Below are 20,980 nucleotides of genomic sequence, written 5' to 3'. Positions count from 1 at the left end.
CCAATGTAGCTTCCGGTCCCATAATGGTCATGGTGGTGGACCTTTTTGTTATCGTCAGTGAAGACCGAGTTGCAAACAGGACAATTTAGAGCCATTTCGTGCTGATGCTTGTCTTTGGGAGACAGAGGCAGCATGGGCTTGGGGGCCAACAGCACCTTCCCTATCTTGATGGCTTCCTGTTGCATTCTCTCCAGGAAGTGTTTGACCGGGTCGGGACCGCGATATACATAGGGCTCGGAGGCAATATGTTGGTCTCGCCACACCACAATATAGGAGTAACTCGAGGCCTCGTGGATTTGGAAAGGAATGGTAGAGGATGTTTCGGGGTTGGGCTCGCAGTTAGACAGAGGTTGAAGAAAGGCCTCGAAGTCTGCTACAATATAGGCAGGATGCTTCACCATAGCACTGTGCATGCGAAAGCACTCTACTGCACCAGGTTCGGGCAGGATAATTCGTGCAGGCTTGTTGGTACCACAGTAGAACATGTGGCTAGCTAGCTTCTCAGCAGCAATGTTGGGACCTCTGATGCGCCGGTAATCCTGCTGTTCTCGATTATTAAATGTAGCCAAGCACCTGCGACACACCTCGACGTGGGTTTTGTCTTTGCTCCGTTGGCTCGAAACAAGCCGAGAGAGGGAACGGATAAGGGTGTAATGGTGATGGGTTTCGTCCTTGATGAGCAGGAGGTTGATTTCTCGTACCTCGTTGTTGTTGCTCACGTTGCTCACCCGGATGGGGTGGACCTCATTTTCGTTCTCGGTGAGACCGTAAACATTGATGGCTAATTGCAGGCCCAACAAGTCACGAGCACGAACCTCAAACTTGCGAATATGCGAGACTTCTACAGGGTAGGCAATCCCGGCCATTGCATCCTCCAGTTCCGACTCATACTGTGTAGTGGTTAACACGGCGTGGATTGTTTTCCCTAGGTATAGGGTGCAATGCTGCCAGCACCGACCAGAGGAAGCATTTGGTGTCTTTGTTCTGAATATTGAGAACAGCTTTCCTTGCTTCAACCTCGGGTGGCAGGGCAATATAGCTAGACCCTGCCAGTGGCAGGGACTTGCTAAGTTTCAGACGAAGTTCGTGGGGGTCGCCACACAGCGAATCGCCCGAGCCTTTAGCCTGATGCTCCTCGTGCTTTGTCACAAACTCCTCGACAAACTTGTCGTAGATGCTGTCGAGGTCAGTGACATCTGCCTGATGCAGTGTTTTTGCTTTTGTGGCATGGAAGAATTTATATATTTCATCAGACGGTTTCTTATACTTGCAGCATAGCACAGCATAGAATTTAGTGGAGTATGTAGCCAATGCATCGTTGAGGATGGATATTATCTTAGCTCGCTCGCTCTCCAGAAAACTACGCACATCGCAGAAGCTGTCTGATGTTATGTTAAAGTCTTCTAATAAATGCTCAAACGCAAATCGGTCTGCTTTCTTCGCCAGCTTGACGCGTTTGGCAGGTGGCGATGCATCGAGGGAGGTTACTTCTACCTTTCGCTTGGAAGGTTGCGGTAGAGATGTTCCAGTGCTCTTGCAAGTAAGCTGGTGTCGCTTGAAGTTGGCAATAGAAAAATTTTTTCCACACTTAGAGCACAGTTTGGTTGCACATATTCGCTTTCCCGGCACACAAGTACGACAGTGCCTTTGAAAATGTTCACTTGACATAGCAATTTGGCACGTAGGGCAATTTTTTTCAGAACGCATAATGCAGAGATTTTTTGGGGGTATGTTATTTAATACCGAATGCTGTGCAATGCAAAATATAATTGTTCACTTTTTTTTTAACTATTTTCTATGATCTTACTTGGTTTTTTTTTTTCGCCAAATTATATGCTTCTAGTCTCCTATACAATACAATATACGTACAATATTGTCAACAGTATCATATTTGAGCAGGTCGCTTGTCACCTAAACACTACAGCTCACAGGTTGGTAAAATCTGACATGAAAGCAGATAATACGCTTATGCCTTATTTATATGTAATTTTCACGGGCGTACAATATTGTCAACAGTATCATATTTGAGCAGGTCGTTTGTCACCTAAACACTACAGCTCACAGGTTGGTAAAATCTGACATGAAAGCAGATAATACGCTTATGCCTTATTTATATATAATTTTCACGGGCGTACAATATTGTCAACAGTATCATATTTGAGCAGGTCGCTTGTCACCTAAACACTACAGCTCACAGATTGGTAAAATCTGACATGAAAGCAGATAATACGCTTAAGTCTTATTTATATATAATTTTCACGGGCGTACAATATTGTCAACAGTATCATATTTGAGCAGGTCGCTTGTCACCTAAACACTACAGCTCACAGGTTGGTAAAATCTGACATGAAAGCAGATAATACGCTTAAGTCTTATTTATATATAATTTTCACGGGCGTACAATATTGTTAAGAGCGTCAGTTTCCGTAGAGCTCTCTTTTTCCATCTTCCCTCTATACAGTGAAGCTGTAGAAGACACAATTAGCTAACCTAGCATACAACATACTTTCCTAATTAATATGGATATTGTCACACATTCCTCTTATTTTATACTGTTGTAAATGGAAAAGATTATGTACGGTAAATGTTTTGTACATTATAGGGAAAAAATGCAAAATATCCCCCAACTTTAATTCGATCCACCTCTGAATCGAATTTTTACATATTCTCACGCCGGCACATATGTTGTTCTATTTTGCTTCTTTTACTTGCCTTGCTTAATTAACTCTCGCTAATTAGCATTTTGTACACGCAAACATTCACATGTGCTTTTTATTATTTTGTGTTCGGTAAGTACAAGTATATTCTTACATAAATTATTGTTTAATTTAATAAATTGTAAACTCCGAGCCTGCTATACTAACACTCCTTCTGTCTATTGAAAGCAAATGTTGCATACATGCGGAAATAACACAGAAAAAAAAGCGGATGGAAGCAATTTAAAATCAGTGGAGCAAGGTTAGTATTACGAGAGCGTAAAAACATGTGCTTTCATTCAACTTCGAAAAATAAGAATAAATGTGTGCATACAGAACACATATGCTTTCTTTTCACAGTTGTAAAATCATATAAATTGTACATGAAGTAAGTTGCGGGAAGGCTCTCTCTTTTATGTCTGTGTATATGTTGTACAATTAGGTACAAGTATTGTACAATTAGGTACAAATTGTTGTACAATTATTTCCCCCAGTTGCCCAGTTGGAGTTGGGGGCACAACACTGGTACTATTTGTAATCACAGTGCTTACTCATGTATTTTGTTTAATATTTTATTTCAAATTCACTGTCAGAAACTAGTGTTGCCAGTTCCTGGATGTAGGTTTACCTACTCTGTTGGTTGTCACTGTCAAGCTTCCAGTATTCGTACAGCATAAAAAAGCTATAACCCCCCTCTCAAAATATATACATTGTATACGCCAAGATGCTCAATAGCCTAGCAACACATCATGAAAAAACATGCCAAGAGAACCCAGTGGGTTTATAAGTCAGTGCTGCCAACTCCTATTTGTAGGTTAGCTTAGCCAGTGAAAGATCATATAGTAGAATTTTTGTAGAGTGGGTTGGCAACACCGACGAGCATCAAATAATGATTTCAAGCCTCAAATAATAATTTCGAGTCTCAAAAAAAGGAACATCCAATAGAGTTGCCAAATATAAAAAGGGGGCAATAAACCCCCCCCCCTCATAAAAAGCTACAGTAAAAACCCACAGTGTCGCCAACACTAGGCCCCCAACAGTATTGCCAGACATAAAAATACATGGACCCCTCAGGTCCTTTTATGAAAATTTACAGTGAAAAAGCTTTCATTTTTCATGATGTCAAGAGCATCTACCTCTAGCGCAGGTTGCTTGTTGCTGACTTACAGACTGATAAGAGCTTATGCAAGAGCACCCTGCTTGGCGAGCTGTAGAAGCCACAATTACCTAACCTATTTTTTTAAAAATATATTTGTAAAATCCATCTAATGTCTGAATTAAAAAAAATATATATTATATTTGTTAACTGTTTAAGGAAAATTTTTTGCAAAATACCCCGACAACGTTTCAGCTACTAGGACCTCATTACCATGAGCCTAATCCTAGTAAGCCACATACACACCTGTTCTTCGTATCGCATATACTAGTAAGTCAGATGACATCATGGGAGAATCACATTTCCCCCAATGATCCCACCACAACAAACGTCGCACATGCTAGAAGAAACAGGATCAGGATATTTTATGCTAAATTTACGGCTGCCTGTATGCAGTTATAGGCAAATCATTAAAAGAGCGCTCTAATATACAATGATTTCTCCTACCATGTACCCTAACATACAATTTAACATAACAAATAAAATTTCGATTCGTCTATATATACCCAACAAAACTCAAAAACTGTCATACGCGAGAGCTAATATTTTGCAACAACTATAATTACCCAACACTAGCAACAAGAACAAAAAAAATATATCAATTACTTGTATACTAATGATTAGTAACTTTAGATAATATTAATTATTAGTTTTCAGTTGTAATTAATTTTATAAAACAATTAATAACATGTTAGGTGATGATAACCAAGTGCAAAAAGCATTGCACACACAAACAAAGCACCACTTAGTTCACATAACCTCTAACAGATGGCAGATAGTTACATGGTTCTAGTTAGGATGATGATTTTTGGGTTGTTGGATTGGGGTTGAAGAAGACTATTTGTTGTAGTGACCACAGTATTGTTTTTTTTTGTGTGTGTGTGCTTTCTGTTCTCTTACGAGAATTAATATTGGTTGTCATAGAACCCTCCAATTCATGACTTAGGAAAAATCTGTTTGGTGATTCATCACGTACACCTATATGTGAGAAAAAGTATGAATAGTGGTAGTGTTGCCAGATGTAAACAGAGGGCAATAGACCCCCCTCATAAAAGGCTACAGTAAAAACCCACAGTGTCGCCAACACTAGGCCCCCAACAGTATTGCCAGACATAAAAAATACATGGACCCCTCAGACCCTTTGATGAAAATTTACAGTGAAAAACCCAGTAGGTTAACAACACTGTCAATCTACGGTAGTGTTGCCAGATGTAAACAGAGGGCAATAGACCCCCCCCTCATAAAAGGCTACAGTAAAAACCAACAGTGTTGCCAACACTAGGCCCCCAACAGTATTGGCAGACATAAAAAATACATGGACCCCTCAGGTCCTTTGATAAAAATTTACAGTGAAAAACCCAGTAGGTTAACAACACTGTCAATCTACGGTAGTGTTGCCAGATGTAAACAGAGGGATAGACCCCCCTCATAAAAGGCTACAGTGAGACCACAGTGTTGCCAACTCTGCCCTCAAAATGTACATCATAAAAGGCTACAACAAGCGCCACAACCTTGGTGAATTTTTCGGGTAAGAAGTTGGCAACACTGCGCCATCAAGTGGAGATCATGCCTTACGAGAGAAATCCATTAAGGCGATCGAGCGCCAAATGATGATTCGAGCGCCAATTGAGGGTTCAGTACCCGGACACTAGGTCTACTCTTGTAACTTTGGTAATCTTCGTCGGTGTAATCTTTCGGCTGCTTTTTGGCGACGAGTTCCCACAGTCCCACCGTACCGGGATACCTGGTCCAACTATCCTTGTCGCCTAAATTGACTTTAATGTCGTTGCCTTCGAAGGTCACCTTCGATTTCCCAATCTTCCACACCACACCGCCGCCTTCGTTGGTTTCCATGCTAGGATACAATCCGAACACTTCATCCTTGTCGAATTTCCCCGTACTCAGGTAGTCTCGTGCCAAAGGCCCCAACTCGATTTTATCCGAAGACGTGCTGCCTATGGCTCGACGTCGTGCCGGTGCATCCTTCAGTTCGAACGGCGTCGAAGGAATGCTCGAAATGGGCGTGGGTACGGCGTAACTTTTAGCTACGAGCGGCACGAGTTCGTTGATCAAATTTTTATTTTGTTCCGTGACACTTTTAATTTCTTTACCTAGACCGCTGATGGCATCGATCACGGGTTGATCCTGACATTTCTTCTCTTCGTAGAATCCGCGATTCTCGGATTTCCAACCTTTGAAGCGTTTCGCGAGGTAATCGGGAAGCTTGAGATTTTCGTCTTCGATTTTTCGTTTCGTCATGACGTTATTTATACACGTCGTTTCTCACAACGTTGCAACGTTTAGAAAGTCGTTGATTTTGTTTCTGTATTTTCCGTCGTTGGGTTTCCTCGTCATGTCGATCGTCGCGAATCCGAAATCGTCACCGTTCCAGCAAGAAGAGCAGCAGCGTTCCGAAAATTGATTGTAGTTCACGTCTCCGCCTACGTAGTCATCGTACGCGTGCTTGAGGTTGGTGTGATCTTGACGAAACAAACATATGAAATTAGCGTTGTCGCGTAGTAACTGTTTTGGAATTTTGGAAAACGTTTGAGCTAGGTAGAAGCAATCCATTTCTTTGTGACGACCTTGCGTGAAAAAGTTGCGAATTTCATTTTGATTTTCCAGGATAGCATCGTCGAACACAACGACTGAATTTTCACGACAATCGTCGAGTGGTTTTATTTCCGAAGCGAACGTTGCAATGTCCAGACCATCGTACACTTTCATCAGTTGCTGGTATTTGGATTGCTCCAAACTTTTCGAGAACACGTACAGGTGCCTGTTCTTCCAATCTAACCAATTCGGTGCGAGGAGAAAATTGTCCACGAGCAGTGTCGTTTTCCCGCACCCCGAAGGACCTACGATCAGACAGCGGATGCTGTCGGGAAGCAACTCACCGTTCTTTTTTTTTGTTTGTTTGACTTTCCGGATCCGGTAGACGCTTCACCACGTTCCACGTACTCAAAAGATCACTTCGTTCGCGTCGATCCAACTTTTTTCCGGAAGTCCCAGCCATTTGACAAACAGTTTGTCACCTTTCCTACGCAATACTTTCTCGATGAGGTACGTGTCGGGGTGTTTCGTTTTAGAGAGTTCCTCTTCGTAAAATCTTCCTTTCAAAATCTCGCCGCTACTATCTTTTATTATATACGTGTGTCGGTTTCCGGGTAAAACTCGAACCACCGTAAAGAGTTCCGTGCTCCAATTTTTTGTGAATCCCTTCTCGAAGGTGCGTTTGAATTTGCTGATCCTCACCCGGTCTCCAATTTTGTATTTAGCTTTTTTTGTCGTGGGTGTGTACTTTGGACAGTAAACAGTAGAAATTAAACGCTGCTCGTCAGACTTGGTAACGTCAACTGGCTTCATGCCTATTGTTCTGTGTACCGTTTCATTATAGGTGTCGACGAGTTCCGGCAGGATGTCGACCCATTTGTAATTTCCCCGAAGCGTGAATCGTTTCCACATGTGTGTTTTCAAGGTTCGATTGAATCTTTCCACGATGCCGGCCTTGATGTGACTGAAGGTCGAATAATGTCGAATCTTGTGTTTTTGAATAAACTTTTGGAATACGGCGCTGTAAAATTCTTTACCGTTGTCCGTTTGCAAAAACCGTGGTCGTCTGCCACCGCTTTCGCGAAAAATTGTCTTGAATGCTTCCGTGACGCACGTTCCCGTTTTCGCCTTCAAAGGTAGAGCCCATGCGAATTTCGAAAACGTGTCTATGACGGTGAGAAGGTACTTGTTGCCTTTGTTCAATTTATGCACGTTTTTCAAATTGCCGCTACTCATCTCCACGAGGTCACTTTGCCAGAGGTCGTCGATGCCCTTGGTTACCACAGCCAAACGTTCGTAGTTACGGCGTGCAGGTTTATGCAATTCTTCGACGATGGCTTGCCTAGACATTTTTTTTTAGAGATTACGTTTCAAGAGAAGCACAAGCGTGATGGGATTCAAAGAGGGTGGCACTTCGCTCGTGTTTTGAATGATCAGCTTATCGCCGGCACTCACGTCGAAAAACGGTAAGATCTTCGTCTTCGTGTATTTCATATATGTTGCGCGTTTCGTTCCAACGTGCCAGAGGAATGTTTCCTGCTTTCTGGACACCACGATTCGATATCAAAGTCATGGTAGGAACGCTAGCTTTTCTGCCGTGAGACCAGTACGAAAATTCGTTTATCTGAATCGTGCCATCGAGGAGAAACTTGTAGTACGGATGATAAGGATGCAACATGTACAGTTTGTTACCTTCGACGAACGTGGAGATTCTCTGCTGATTGGGTACGCTGTTGATTTCGATGGCTTGCAGAAAATGTAGTTTAGCGAATTTAGTGTCGACGCCGAGCAGATTACTGTGAACTTGTCCGAGTTTATTTTCGATGGGCAGCAAATGCTCGACTATGGTATCCGTTACGGCAGAAAACGACGGTTTGATTTTCACTTCCACGTTCAACTGCTTGTAGTTTTCGTTGAGTTCTTGCAACTTGGCACCGAAAGAGGCCAGCGTCGATTCCTGCGTGGATTCCAGCACTCCGACTTGATCTCTGATGTTGACGACGATGTTCTGAAGGTTCTCGACTTGATTCAATTTCGAGCTCTTCTCGGCAAGATCGTTCACGATCCTTCGCATCTCTGTAAACTGCGTGTGAAGGTCGGCGACGCTCTGCGAAGTGGGCAGCGTCGACACCAGCGAACTAATTTCGTCCCGAATCTCTTCCACGTTCGCCGTTTCCGTTTCTAGTCGTTTCAGCATTCGAGATATGTTTCTTTTCAAAACGTGCAATTCTTTGGAGGTGGGGAGATTGGCCACCCTACTCTCGAGATCGCTCAATGAACTTTTGATGTCGCTCGATTCGGATAGTGCCGTCACCGCCGTTTTCAATTTTTCCAAATCTTCGCTCGAAGGTACGCTTGTCCGTAACGATTCCAAGTCACCCTGTATGTTGTCCAGTACGTGATGAAAATGAGCAAGATTGGATTCGACGTTCAAATTTTCTAAATATTCGATCTTCTGCTGAACCGTGCTCAACGTGTCTTGAATGCTCGTCAACGCTCTCGCTTCAGCGTGAATATTTTTCATTTCTTCGTTGATCAATTCCAAGGACGCCTGAAGCATAGCGATGGTGGTTTGAATGTGTTCGAAATCTTGATAGGCCTCCAAATGAATTTTTATGTTCGCGACGCTTTTACCGATGACCTGCAGTTCGTCCGACGATGGTAGGTTCGTCATGGTATCTTCCAAAGTCTGCAACTTGGATTTAATTTCTTCCAACGTGCTGGTGAATTCTTCTTGTAATTTGGAAACGACGACATGCAAACATTCTGCGTCTATATCGTTCACCACGGTTTGAAGTTCAGAGAAATTCTTTTCTATTGCGGAAGTTCGTTCTTCGATTTCGAGTTTCAATTTTTCCAAATCTTCATTTTTCGATTGAAATTGCTGTAATTTGGCCAAATCATTTTGAAGCGAATCCACACTCAACTGTATATTTTGAACGCTGTCGTAAGAAGGTACGTCGACATAATTTTTTATCAGCGTTTTCAGTTCGGAATCGATTTTCAGAATGGGGTCGAGACATTGCGTTTGGAGCGTAGCGATTTCCGACTCTAAACTTTTGTTTAAGGTTTCCTGCAAAGCGATCAAATCGGTCCTCAACTTCTTAACTCGAATGTCCAACATGAGAATCTCTTCTGCATGGTCCACACGCTTGGTGTTGCCGAAAATGTCGTTAGGCATTTTTGGTTAACGGTTATTTATAATAGGATAGACGATTCGTAATTCTACGAAGAGAGGAATAAGTTTGTCGTAATCTCCGAGGAGTTCCATGTAAAGATAATCTCCTGCAGACACATCGTACGTAATGTTAGAAAGCATCTTGTCGTGCTTGATTCGAAAAATGTTCTTGCCGGTAGAAATTTTGATTTCGCCTGCGTTTTCCGGATTCACGGTGATTTGAAGTTTCCCGTCGATCGGAATTTCGTAGAAATGTAAATTGTTATTAAAAACATAAAACATCTTGCCCACATCGTCATTCAGTTTCGTCCAAATGCTGTTGAGGTGAATGATCAACAGACCGTTGAGTTTAGGTAACACGGAAGGTAAGACTTCATGATCTAGTATGGTTTCCATAATGATCTGTTTTTTGAAACCGAACAAATTCATAGGCATGCTGGTTATTTAAGAATACGGTCAAAGTTTTTTTTTGTAATGACAGTCAAAGTGTTTTTTTGTTTTGTTTTGTTTTTATGAATCTTCTGTTGAAGATGGACATATGTTGCAGGTTTTGCTTTCTGCTAAGCGATAGTGCCCCCACGGCAATGTGTGAATACCACACTCGAGGACGCACCTCTTATCGTCATCGGGATCCAGCGCAATTTTTCTAACTTTGTTTGTGGTCAACACATGGTCGACGCTCTGGATGCGCTGTTCTGCTCTTAGAACCGACGACCTGGTCTTGAGGCAATCGACGAAGTCCTCGAATGTGAGATGCTCCCGAACCACCTGTCTGCCGACACCCTTGGCCTTCTTGGTAACGCTGCCCTCGGCTTTGATGGCATAGGCCTTGGCGCGAAGACCCGTAAACTCGAGAATTACATCACCGTCCTTCTCGTCTTTGAGTTTGCCAGGCACTTTTTTGTTTCGGGGCAGGATGCCGTACTGGTTCGGCTGGGGATAGCCCGAGGTGTCGAAGAGGTTAACCAAAGCTGGTACCGTGACTATATCCCTGTATGCATCGGCTGAGTGGACGTGGTACACCAAGCTGTCCGTGTCCGTGTAGAGAAGCGAGATGTTGTGGCTATAATGTGGACGTAATATGTCGTAGTACGTCTCGAACATGTGCAGCTTGCTCAGGTCTAATACTGAGGCACCAACATAAATTGGCTTGTCGAGCCTCACCTCACTCTTCCTCATATGCACCAGAGCAAGCTGCTCATTATAAATGGTCCTCGATTTGAATAACGGGTTTGCTACGAGCCTGCGACATTGTGCTTTCCTCGTTACCAATTTTATGTCCATGCGATTCCGTACATTCTCCATAGTTTTGCCAAACACCGCATTGTTCATAAGCTTGAAGAAATCCTTATCAAGCTCGGACGTGGCTGCAGTGCGGTGTTTGGTGTTGACTTTAATATATGGACGCAGCTCGAACTTGAGGATGTGGTGAACTGCGTGGACCGCGACCCCTTGCTTCATCAACCACCGGAAGTTTTGGTAGTGCAGGACGTAACGCTTCTTGGGCTCGAAATCCATGACGAGCTTCTTCTGGTTGGAATCGGGTGGACACTTGAACTCGGGTGCAGGGGGAAGATCGCTGAACAAATCCTGCAGGTTCTCGGAGAACTCAAGGTCCACCTCGGCGAAGAGCCCATGTTCCGAATCGTCGAAGCTTTCGATGTCGAAGTTGGAAGGGTCAGCCCACTCGAAGCCTCTAAAGGGGAGTGGCTGCATCATGGAGTGTCCGTAGAGGTTATTAACGTCCGTGTACATGATGTAGCTGGACGGTTGTGAGGGGTCGTAACCGGTGGCCATGTGGTGATTGTTGGCGTGCGAGTGTCGCTGCGACACCTGGACCATTCCACCCCGCACGGCACGTTCTACAAACAGCATCATGTCCACGTCCGAAAGAAGCTCCAGCTCGATCTTCGTCACCAGAAACATGGCCAACCACGCCAGTCCAGGAAGACTGTAGAAGTAGGCAGGGTCCAGCTGGTAGATCTTCATGGCGGTCGCACGGAACGTCTGGAACACGTCGGCGAGGAGCGTCACATCAAGTCTGAGGTAGGCGTCGTGGTAGTCCCCGAGAGTTCGACAGCCCAGCTCGCGCCACATGGACTGGGCGTGGTGATATTCTTCGTCGGTGATGTTCGAGCCTCGCAGCTGACTGTAGAAGTTTGCTCGAGGAGGTAGCGTCGTCTCCGCGAACTTGGTAGGGTCTGTGACGTATTCGTAGGGGTAGACACCCTTACGCCTGAAGAGACCTGCGTCCAAGTTCGGAAAGTTCGCGGAGGTGATGAGCATTTGCTCGTCGCCAAGCTTCCCTGCGAGAGCATCGAGGCTTGCTGGGAGGAACCTCAGAGAGTCGAGGAAGCGAAGCTCGACGGTAGAGCGTAATTCTGAGATCGACACTCGTTTGCTCACACTGATGTAACGCTCCTCGTTCTGGGCGAGAACGTTGATTCCCTCGTTGTCGTACCCAAGATGCTTGACGAGGTGGTGGAAGTCGTATCCCGAGCCATTGTGAAAAAACACAGGGATGAAGTGCGGGTCCCGGGCCATTTGGTTACATCCGTTGCACCAAGGACCAACGTACCTACCGTTAAAGTGATCGTGGTGTTGGACTTTACGGTTGTTGGCGGTGTACTCCTTGTCGCAGACAGGGCAAGCGATGGACTCGTCGTGTCTACGTTGATCGTCGGGGGACAGTGGGAGCATAGACTTGGGGGCCAACAGTACCTTCCCTATCTCGATGGCCTCGACAACCATCCTCTCGAGGAAGTGTTTGGCTGCGTCGGGACCACGGTACACGTAGGGCTCGGGGGCGTCGTGCTGGTCACGTCGCACCACAACGTATGCGAAACTGGATGCCTCATGGAGTTGGTAAGGGGTGGTGGAGGAAACTTCAGGATCGGGATCGCAAGTGGACAGGGGTTTGAGGAAGGCCTCGAAATCCGCGATGATGATAGCGGGGTGCTCTACCATGGCACTGTGCTTGTGGAAACGCTCCACGACGCCAGGTTTGGGCAAGACTGCCACACCCGGCTCGTTGGCATTGCAATAAAATTTGTGGCGAGCGAGCTTCTCTGCAGCGATGTTGGGACCTCTGATGCGCTGATAATCCTTCTGTTTTTGATTATCAAAAGTTGACAAGCACCTTCGACAAACTTCTATGCTACTATGATGCTTGTTTGTTTGGCTTGACACCAACCGAGAGAGCGAGCGAATAAGGGTGTAATGGTGATGGGTCTCGTCCTTGATGAGCAGAAGGTGAATTTCCTGCGCACCATCGTCCTCTACGTCGCTCACCCTGATGGGGTACACCGCATTTTCGTCGGTGAGACCGTAAACGTTGATGGCCAACCGAGGGTTGTGTGTACGGGCCTCGAACTTTCGAATGTCCGGGACCTCCACGGGATAGTCGATCCCAGCCATCGCAACTTCCAGCTCTGGCTCGTAGGGTAGGTAGTGGTTAACCCGGTGTGGTTGGTTTTTCCAGTGGACAGGGTGCAACGCTGCAAGCACCGACCATACGAAGCACTTGGCGTCACTGTTTTGAATGTTCAGGACAGCCTTCTTTGCCACAATGGCAGGTGGTAAGGGGACGTAGCTGGAGGCGGAGAGAGGCACGAACTTACAAAGTTTGACGCACAGTTCGTGAGGCTCGCCACACAGCGAACCCCCCCGAGCCTTTAGCTTGATGTTCCTCCTGTTTTGCCATCAGCTCATCGGCAAACTGGTTGTAGATGACCTCGAGGTTGTCGACATCCGCCAGATGCAGCGTCTTCGCCTTGGTGTTGTGGCAGAAGCTGTAAATTTCATCAGACGGCTTCTTGTACTGGCAACGTAGCGATGCGTAGAATTTGGTGGAGTGCATTGCAAGCGCATCGCCGAGGATGGAAATGATTTTGGCTTGCACGTTCTCCAAAAAACTACGCACGTCGCATGAGCCCTCCGAAGTGATGACAAAGTCCTCTAACAAACGCTCGAAAGCAGTCTGGTTCGCTTTCGCCACAGGCTTGACACGTTTGGCGGATGGTGCATTGATGGAGGCTGCTTCTGCCTTCCTCTTGGTGGAGGTCGAAGGCTGGGCCCCAGATGTATTTTTGCTTAGACAATTAAGCTTATGCTTCTTGACATACGCAATTGTGAACTGTTTATTGCATCCGGAACATAGTTCAGTGGCAGCCAAATGCTTGCCTGGCACGCAGGTACGACAATGTCTTGCAAAATTTTGGCTTGATATGGTTATCTTGCACACAGGGCAACTTTTCATGGAGCGCATTTTTTTTTGGGGGGTATGTTTATTTATATGTGATCTGTTGGTGGTAGAGTGTTTACAAAAAAAATGCCTTACGAGAAAAATTTTGTAGGTTAATTCTAATTAGTGTTAGTTTGGGGGGGTTTATTTATATATGGGTGGCGTTGTTTTCCTCAAATATGTGCTTTAGTCAACCCTATAAAAAAATTTAAAAAAAAATATATAAGAAAAATATGATTGTAGATAGAAAAAGCACAATAAATATTGTATGCATGTGTAATTCTATTTAGCTTATTTTTACTAGACACGAATCTTCTTCAGATTTTATTGCCTACTAGTATATTTTTCTACCAATCTAGTAGAGGTGTGAAACTATGAAAATGTTCTTGTTTAAGCACTAATCATTATGTTTCCAATAGGACTCCTATGGGACGTAAAACCTTGTAACTTTGCTCTATGTATATACTTGTGCTTTTCCAACATATTCACAAAACCTTAGAACCTTCACAGACAAAAAAAATAAAGTTTCTCCCCCGTATACTTGTATAATTTTAATCTCCAGGTTCGATACCCGGCGGATCCCGCTGTAGGTCCAGGTTCGGTTAGCCTTACTGTGCATAAAACGACAAATCCAACTTAGAATATCAACACATTCAAAAAAATAAAGTTTTCCCTGTACACTTGTATAATTTTAATCTCCAAGTTCGATACCCGGCGGATCCCGCTGTAGGTCCAGGTTCGGTTAGCCTTACTGTGCATAAAACGACAAATCCAACTTAGAATATCAACACATTCAAAAAGATAAAGTTTTCCCCTGTGTACATGTATAATTTTAATCTCCAAGTTCGATACCCGGCGGATCCCGCTGTAGGCCCAGGTTCGGTTAGCCTTACTGTGCATAAAACGACAAATCCAACTTAGAATATCAACACATTCAAAAAAATAAAGTTTTCCCTGTACACTTGTATAATTTTAATCTCCAAGTTCGATACTCGGCGGATCCTGCTGTAGGTCCAGGTTCGGTTAGCCTTACTGTGCATAAAACGACAAATCCAAGTTAGAATATCAACACATTCAAAAAGATAAAGTTTCTCCCCCGTATACTTGTATAATTTTAATCTCCAGGTTCGATACCCGGCGGATTTTACTGTAGGTCCAGTTTCAGTTAGTCTTACTGTGCATAAAACAACAAATCCAACTTAGAATATCAACACATTCAAAAAGATAAAGTTTCTCCCCCGTATACTTGTATAATTTTAATCTCCAGGTTCGATACCCGGCGGATTTTACTGTAGGTCCAGGTTCGGTTAGTCTTACTGTGCATAAAACGACAAATCCAACTTAGAATATCAACACATTCAAAAAGATAAAGTTTCTCCCCCGTATACTTGTATAATTTTAATCTCCAGGTTCGATACCCGATGTTTAATCAAAACAACACTTTCTGTTCACTAACGCCACTCGTAATTATTATTATTAACACACACACACATGCAAAAGAAATAACAAAAAAAAAAAAACTTACCTACAAAAGGCTGCTAGCAATTTAACACTCACAAATGGTAGTATAATCGCGCACAGTCGCAAAAACTTCACTGTTCTGTCCAGAAACTTCCACAGAAACTAAAGTCATCTCTCTTTTCTCTCTTCTCTCCTCCCGCCGTCGCATCCGGTTGCAGCGACAATATAAGCAAAAACTAGGTCGTGTCAGTATTGCCAACTCACTAGGCCTCTGAGTTTAGGGCAACCCGAATTGTGCTGCCAGAGCGTGTTGCGCGCGGACCAGGTTCGAGGGCACAAACTCAACTGGCATCTCTCGCATTACTATTTCAGCGAAGCGTTGCAGAACAAGCAATGTTTGTGTTTCCCACGGTAGCATCTCGAGTATCATTACAAGTTGGTCGGGGGTTACGTACAGCAGCTGGCCTCCCCTTTTTCAGCATGAACTTGAGCGTGGCGCGACTCCCACGCCGCCAGAGCGGACGTTCCACCCGGTACGGAAGTTGGTGTTTATCGCTGCGTCACGAATTCCACGTCGCCGGTGGCGTGAACTTGGGAGTGGCGCAAATTCCACGTCGCCGGAGCAGACATTCCGCCTGGTACGGAAGTTGATGTTTATCGCGCCGTCACGAATCACCGGGTAAACTGCTCGAAATAGACGTCAAACAGAACGCGGCTAAATTAATGATGAATAGTATGCACGGGTAAATGTACAAATTGAAAGACACCCCCGAAGAGATTCGCCCCCACGTCAATCAATTTTACGTTCGAAGGCCATACAGGAAAACCTTTACTTTTTTGGCTGGGCACCACGCACCCTGGCGAGGTTATAGGGGCCAGGTATCCTAAAAAACAACAATTATTATTTTGTTTGTTTGTTTGCGTCACAATACATACGCGCGCACGCGTGTGTGGCACATCGTTCCCCCGAGAGAGGTTTACAAAAGTCACGATATATAAACATTGGCCTTCGGGACTTGGAAAATTACGATATGGCGCATTCGCACACCACTGTTGCCAGCCATAAATCTCTCTCTCTCTCTCTCTCTCTTCATCTTACAGCAAAGTTGGCATCTCTATTTTTTTTAGTTGTAAGTAAATTGCCAACACACTCTAGTTAATAATGCTACATATTATACGCACACACGCACACACATACTATATTACCATCCACCCATCTCTCTCTCTTTTACGGCAGTACATATTTGTTGCCGGCTCTCCTTGTTTAGTGTGTGTAGGTTGGTAAAAATTGCTTTATGCACTGTAAGACAAGCCTCAAGCAAAGTTGCCAGCTCCTTGCTTTAGGCTAGGTTAGACCAAGCAAAAAAAAAGCTGTAGGTGGGTGTTGGCAGCTGTCGGTTGTTTAACTCTTCCCTCTCTCTCTTCTCTCTCTTTTTTTTTTGTAAAAGGCTATGGCAAAAGTACCAGTAGGTTGGCAACCTTGCTTTATACACTATAAGGTAAGCCTCAAGCAAGGTTGCCAGCTCCTTGCTTTATGCACTGTAAGGCAAGCCTCAAGCAAGGAGCTGGCAACCTTGCTTGAGGCTAGGTTAGACCCAAAAAAAACCTTGGTGATTTTTTCGAGTAAGATGTTGGTAACACTGCGAGAAAATAGGGCTTATGCCTTACAAGAGCAAACCATTAAGGCGAGCCTCAAGCAAGATTGCCAGCTCCTTGCTTGAGACTAGGTTAGACCCAAAAAAAAACCTTGGTGATTTTTTCGAGTAAGCAGCTGGCAACACTGCCAGAAAATGAGGCTCATGCCTTACGAGAGAAATCCATTAAGGCGAGCCTCACCGAGCCTCATTTTCGGGCGTTGAATGCCCTAACCTGCACTACTGACATTTTCATCTGACAATTCCAAAGTCCAATTCTCTGATCCCTAAGTGACAACTGGTCGTACCAGTGTCTTATAAATTTTATGCTTTGTATTTCTTGTGATCAATCTATTTCTGAACAGCTGCTTATTTGCAAAATATGCACGATTGCCTACCTGTATTATTTCCTTTATTACTTTACTCATATCATTGTCGTTACATACCATTGTCCCCAAATATTTAAAACAAGGGACTCCCTCAAACTTATTATCTCCAATTGTCAGATCTTGAGATGCTCTTCTGATCTCAGAGTTAGACATTCTCGTGTACTTAGTCTTCTTTTCATTTACAGTAAGTCCCATTTTTATTGCTTCCCTTTCCATTTGCACATAAATTTGTTTAAGTGTACTTATTGTTCTAGAAATGATTGTAATATCATCTGCATATCCGCAGATTTGACTGGACTTTCCAAATATTGTTCCCTTCTGTCAACTACATTTATTACTTTGTGCAATGCTAGATTAAATAATACTGCCGATAGGCCAATCCCTTGTTTCACTCCTGTGTTGAATTCAAATTCTTCACTCAAGTAAAACTAACTTTCACTCTTGCTCTTGCCTTAGTATAACACTCATAGTCAGTCATTCATATTAGTCTTATTATTTTGAGGGGAATATTATACTCCTCAATTACCTTAAACAGTTCATTCCTTTTAACACTGTCAAAATTACATTTAATTAAGTATTCAAACTAATTAATATTATAATTTTATTACATGAATAGATAAAAGGACGGTATTAGGATAGTGATGTAACAGCACGTATTCATTATCTAGCTTTCGTATAGTAAAGGTCGGTAAAATTTGTAAAAGAAATAACTGCCGTGGCAAGGACATTAAGGTCAAATAGATAAAGGATTGAATATCAAAAAAGGATGCTAGATCAAGTTGACGGAAAGTAAAGTTCCTGGTAATGTTTTATGCATGTTCTTATAAGTAGTAATACATCTTATTTTGTACTGTCATTCAAAATCATTTGATCCAAACATAATCCTTGCCTTCCAATAAGTTTGGCGGGAAAAAATAACACTCGACTAAACAACAAGTATATTTTCATGAATCAATTTTAGTTATTTTCTTAGTTCATTATTTTCATTATTTAAATTTTGTACCTACTAAGTCTTTCTGGGGGGGGGGGGTCCGGACCCTCTGCACCCTCCACTAAATAAGTCCTTGCTGCTCAAGTAGTGACTCAAGATTGCTCGACCAATGAACGCGCGAGGGGGAAAGTTAGTGCATGGTGGGGAAAACGCAACTGCAGCTACCAGTTTTTGCAGCAGCGCGCACAGCCCCGCCCATGCGCTTTCTCCCCTTCTGTACCGTTATGCGCAATCTTGCTCCACAGCTGTCGAACCGTGCTGATATAGAAGTTTGATTTCTCTATTATTTGTTTCAGCTAACTGCGGAGGTCTCCTTAGCCTGTTTCTGGGGTTCAGCTTCCTCAGCGCTGTCGAACTGGCCTACTTCTTCACTCTCAGAGCCGTATGCGAGTCTACGAAGAAGAAGAACGCTTCAAATGTTGTTTTCATCCACGTGTCTCCTAAGCAACAACTGACAACACCCACTTTTAGGTTTGTACACTGAGAATGCAGTTGGTATGGATATACATTTCTTCACGTTCGGCAAGAGATCCGTGAACAATGCAAACATGTGTTTGGTGTACCCACTTATCTTGCAGCCACATTTCAAAACGAAATCTCTGCCATGCTTCCCATCGCCCCTTGAACTATGAAAAACAGTAAAACCTCGTTAATCCGGAATAATGTGGGGGGGGGATAAGTTTAATGTGAAGCTATGAAACCCTACGAAAAAGCATAGATGATTTTCCAGATTTTGCAAGGATTTCGATTTTGTCGATGCATATAAAGGAATGAGCAGTGGCGGCGATTGGGTTCCAAAATTTGGGGTGCAAGGTACCGTAACTTTGGGGGGGGGCAAATACAGTATATTTCCGTGGGCGTCACCAGAAAGTTTTGCAGGGGGTGACGGGCAAATGATTAAAGTTGAATAGTAGAAAAATAATAAGTATTATTACCACGGTTATAAATGTTATTATACAATAATAAATATTATAAACTAACAAAAATAAATTTCATTCGAAATAATAATAATAATAATTATTATTATTATTATATAAATATAGAGACTCGATCCATCAAACGAGTGAATACCAGTACAACTATTTTCCATTATTTATTTTGCATTTTATGCAGTTAGTATCTGAAATGCATCTTCATATTGACTTTTGCACGTCTCGTTCAAGAAAAGACTTTTTATGTTGGGAGATTTTTTTCCATAAAGTTTGTTGTATGACCTCTCACCTACAACTGTAATTATTTTGAAAACTGTTCTTTACATGAAATTGTTAAATATAACTTTGTTCCTCTAATTTTCAATCAATGTTTTCGATCCAATGAAATTTTACTTTGATTATTCCCTTCTAATACTGATTAAATTAACTTTATTTCTGTTCTTAACAAAAAGAGTAACAAACTTTCAGCTTTCTTGTATCTTTAAATCAATTTTCAGGGGGTCCACCGACCCATTAGACCCCCCCTCCCGACGCCCATGTATATTTCCCTTTGTAGATAACGTTTAGCATAGTGCGGGGACAAAAGTGGCGAAAAGTGGGGGCAACTGCCCCTCTCGCCCCCTAATCGCCGCCATTGGGAATGAGTTATGGGGAATTTGTGAAATAAATCGATCACCCTCTTCGATACTTCTGCAATTAACGATCACTTAACATACAAGGTTAAATGACAATAAAGGCCACCTTGACATCTAAAATTAAGCGATCCCCTCCCCAGCTGTCTAAGATGAACATTTAGATTGCAAATATATCCGGATATCTAAGCGATCAGCCTCTACCTAGATGTGTAAAAATTACAATAAATTGCCCTTCAGCATGAGTATGAATGACTATTGTCTACAATTTTTTGCCTAAAATTAAATAGAGCAACCCTGGACATTATCTAAAACTGACAAATGAAGACTAAAATTGGCAAACGCTGTAAGTGCCAAAAAAATTCAAACGCCGTTTTCCACGTTAAACTGTCAAATGTGCCATGCTTTTTAACGTGGTAAACGTGAAAAGTGGCTGGTAGCCCTCTAAGTCGTTCAAAAGGGCGTGTAAAGATGTCGCTAGTGTGAACGTCCCTGCGAGCTGATTTGGTGAACGATGGAAGTGCCAAGAGTGGTTACTGAAATTCTCCAACAATAAATTGAAAAAAAATGTTATTTTTTCTTTAATACTTTAACGTCGAAAAAAAATGATCCGAATCCACGAAACAAGACCGTTGATTCGCAAATATATTTTACGCCATTACTTTAACACCTTACGGTCGAAAATGTAATCTAGCAACCAGGAGAGAAAGTCGTCAATCCTCTCTGTAATTTACACTGATACTTTAGCACCTTAACGTTGAAAATTGCCGTCTGACCACAGGAGAGAAGGTCGTTAATCCTCTATTGTATTAGGGTGGATCAAATGAAAACTAAACAGGGCCTCCCCGATGGTGCAGTATTCGTTGCCTTGTATTCAAGGGGTCTCGGGTTCGATACCCGGTGGAGGCACATAGTGGTTCGGATCCAACTTTAAACTGTCGGTCCAGTCCCGATTATCCTTACTGTGCACAAAGCGAACTTAAAACACCTAATCAAACCAAACCGGAACAGGGGCCACAGAATGAAATCAACAAGGTTTATTTCAAACGTAATCTGCAAAGTTAGACGAGTACTTGTCCCACTTTTTCAGCAAGCGGTGAATACCCTGCTCGTAG

At 43.2% G+C, this 20,980-nt stretch overlaps 1 protein-coding gene across 1 annotated transcript in view; it reads left to right on the top strand.

Moving 5' to 3' along the window:
• LOC145990545 (pickpocket protein 28-like) overlaps positions 1-18,853 on the top strand; it is a 91,856-nt gene extending 73,003 nt beyond the window's left edge. The window contains exon 9 of the mRNA XM_083126239.1: positions 18,598-18,853. Coding sequence (XP_082982365.1) covers positions 18,598-18,785 — 188 coding nt within the window. The 3' untranslated portion in view covers positions 18,786-18,853. The remainder of the gene's footprint in view (positions 1-18,597) is intronic.
• Positions 18,854-20,980: the final 2,127 nt, after the last annotated feature.

Source organism: Lepisma saccharinum, chromosome 7 (assembly GCF_977018435.1).
Source record: "Lepisma saccharinum chromosome 7, izLepSacc3.1, whole genome shotgun sequence".
In the NCBI taxonomy this organism is placed as follows: domain Eukaryota; kingdom Metazoa; phylum Arthropoda; class Insecta; order Zygentoma; family Lepismatidae; genus Lepisma; species Lepisma saccharinum.
Note: the sequence above shows the minus strand (reverse complement) of the source record. Positions and strands in the feature narration are given on the sequence as shown.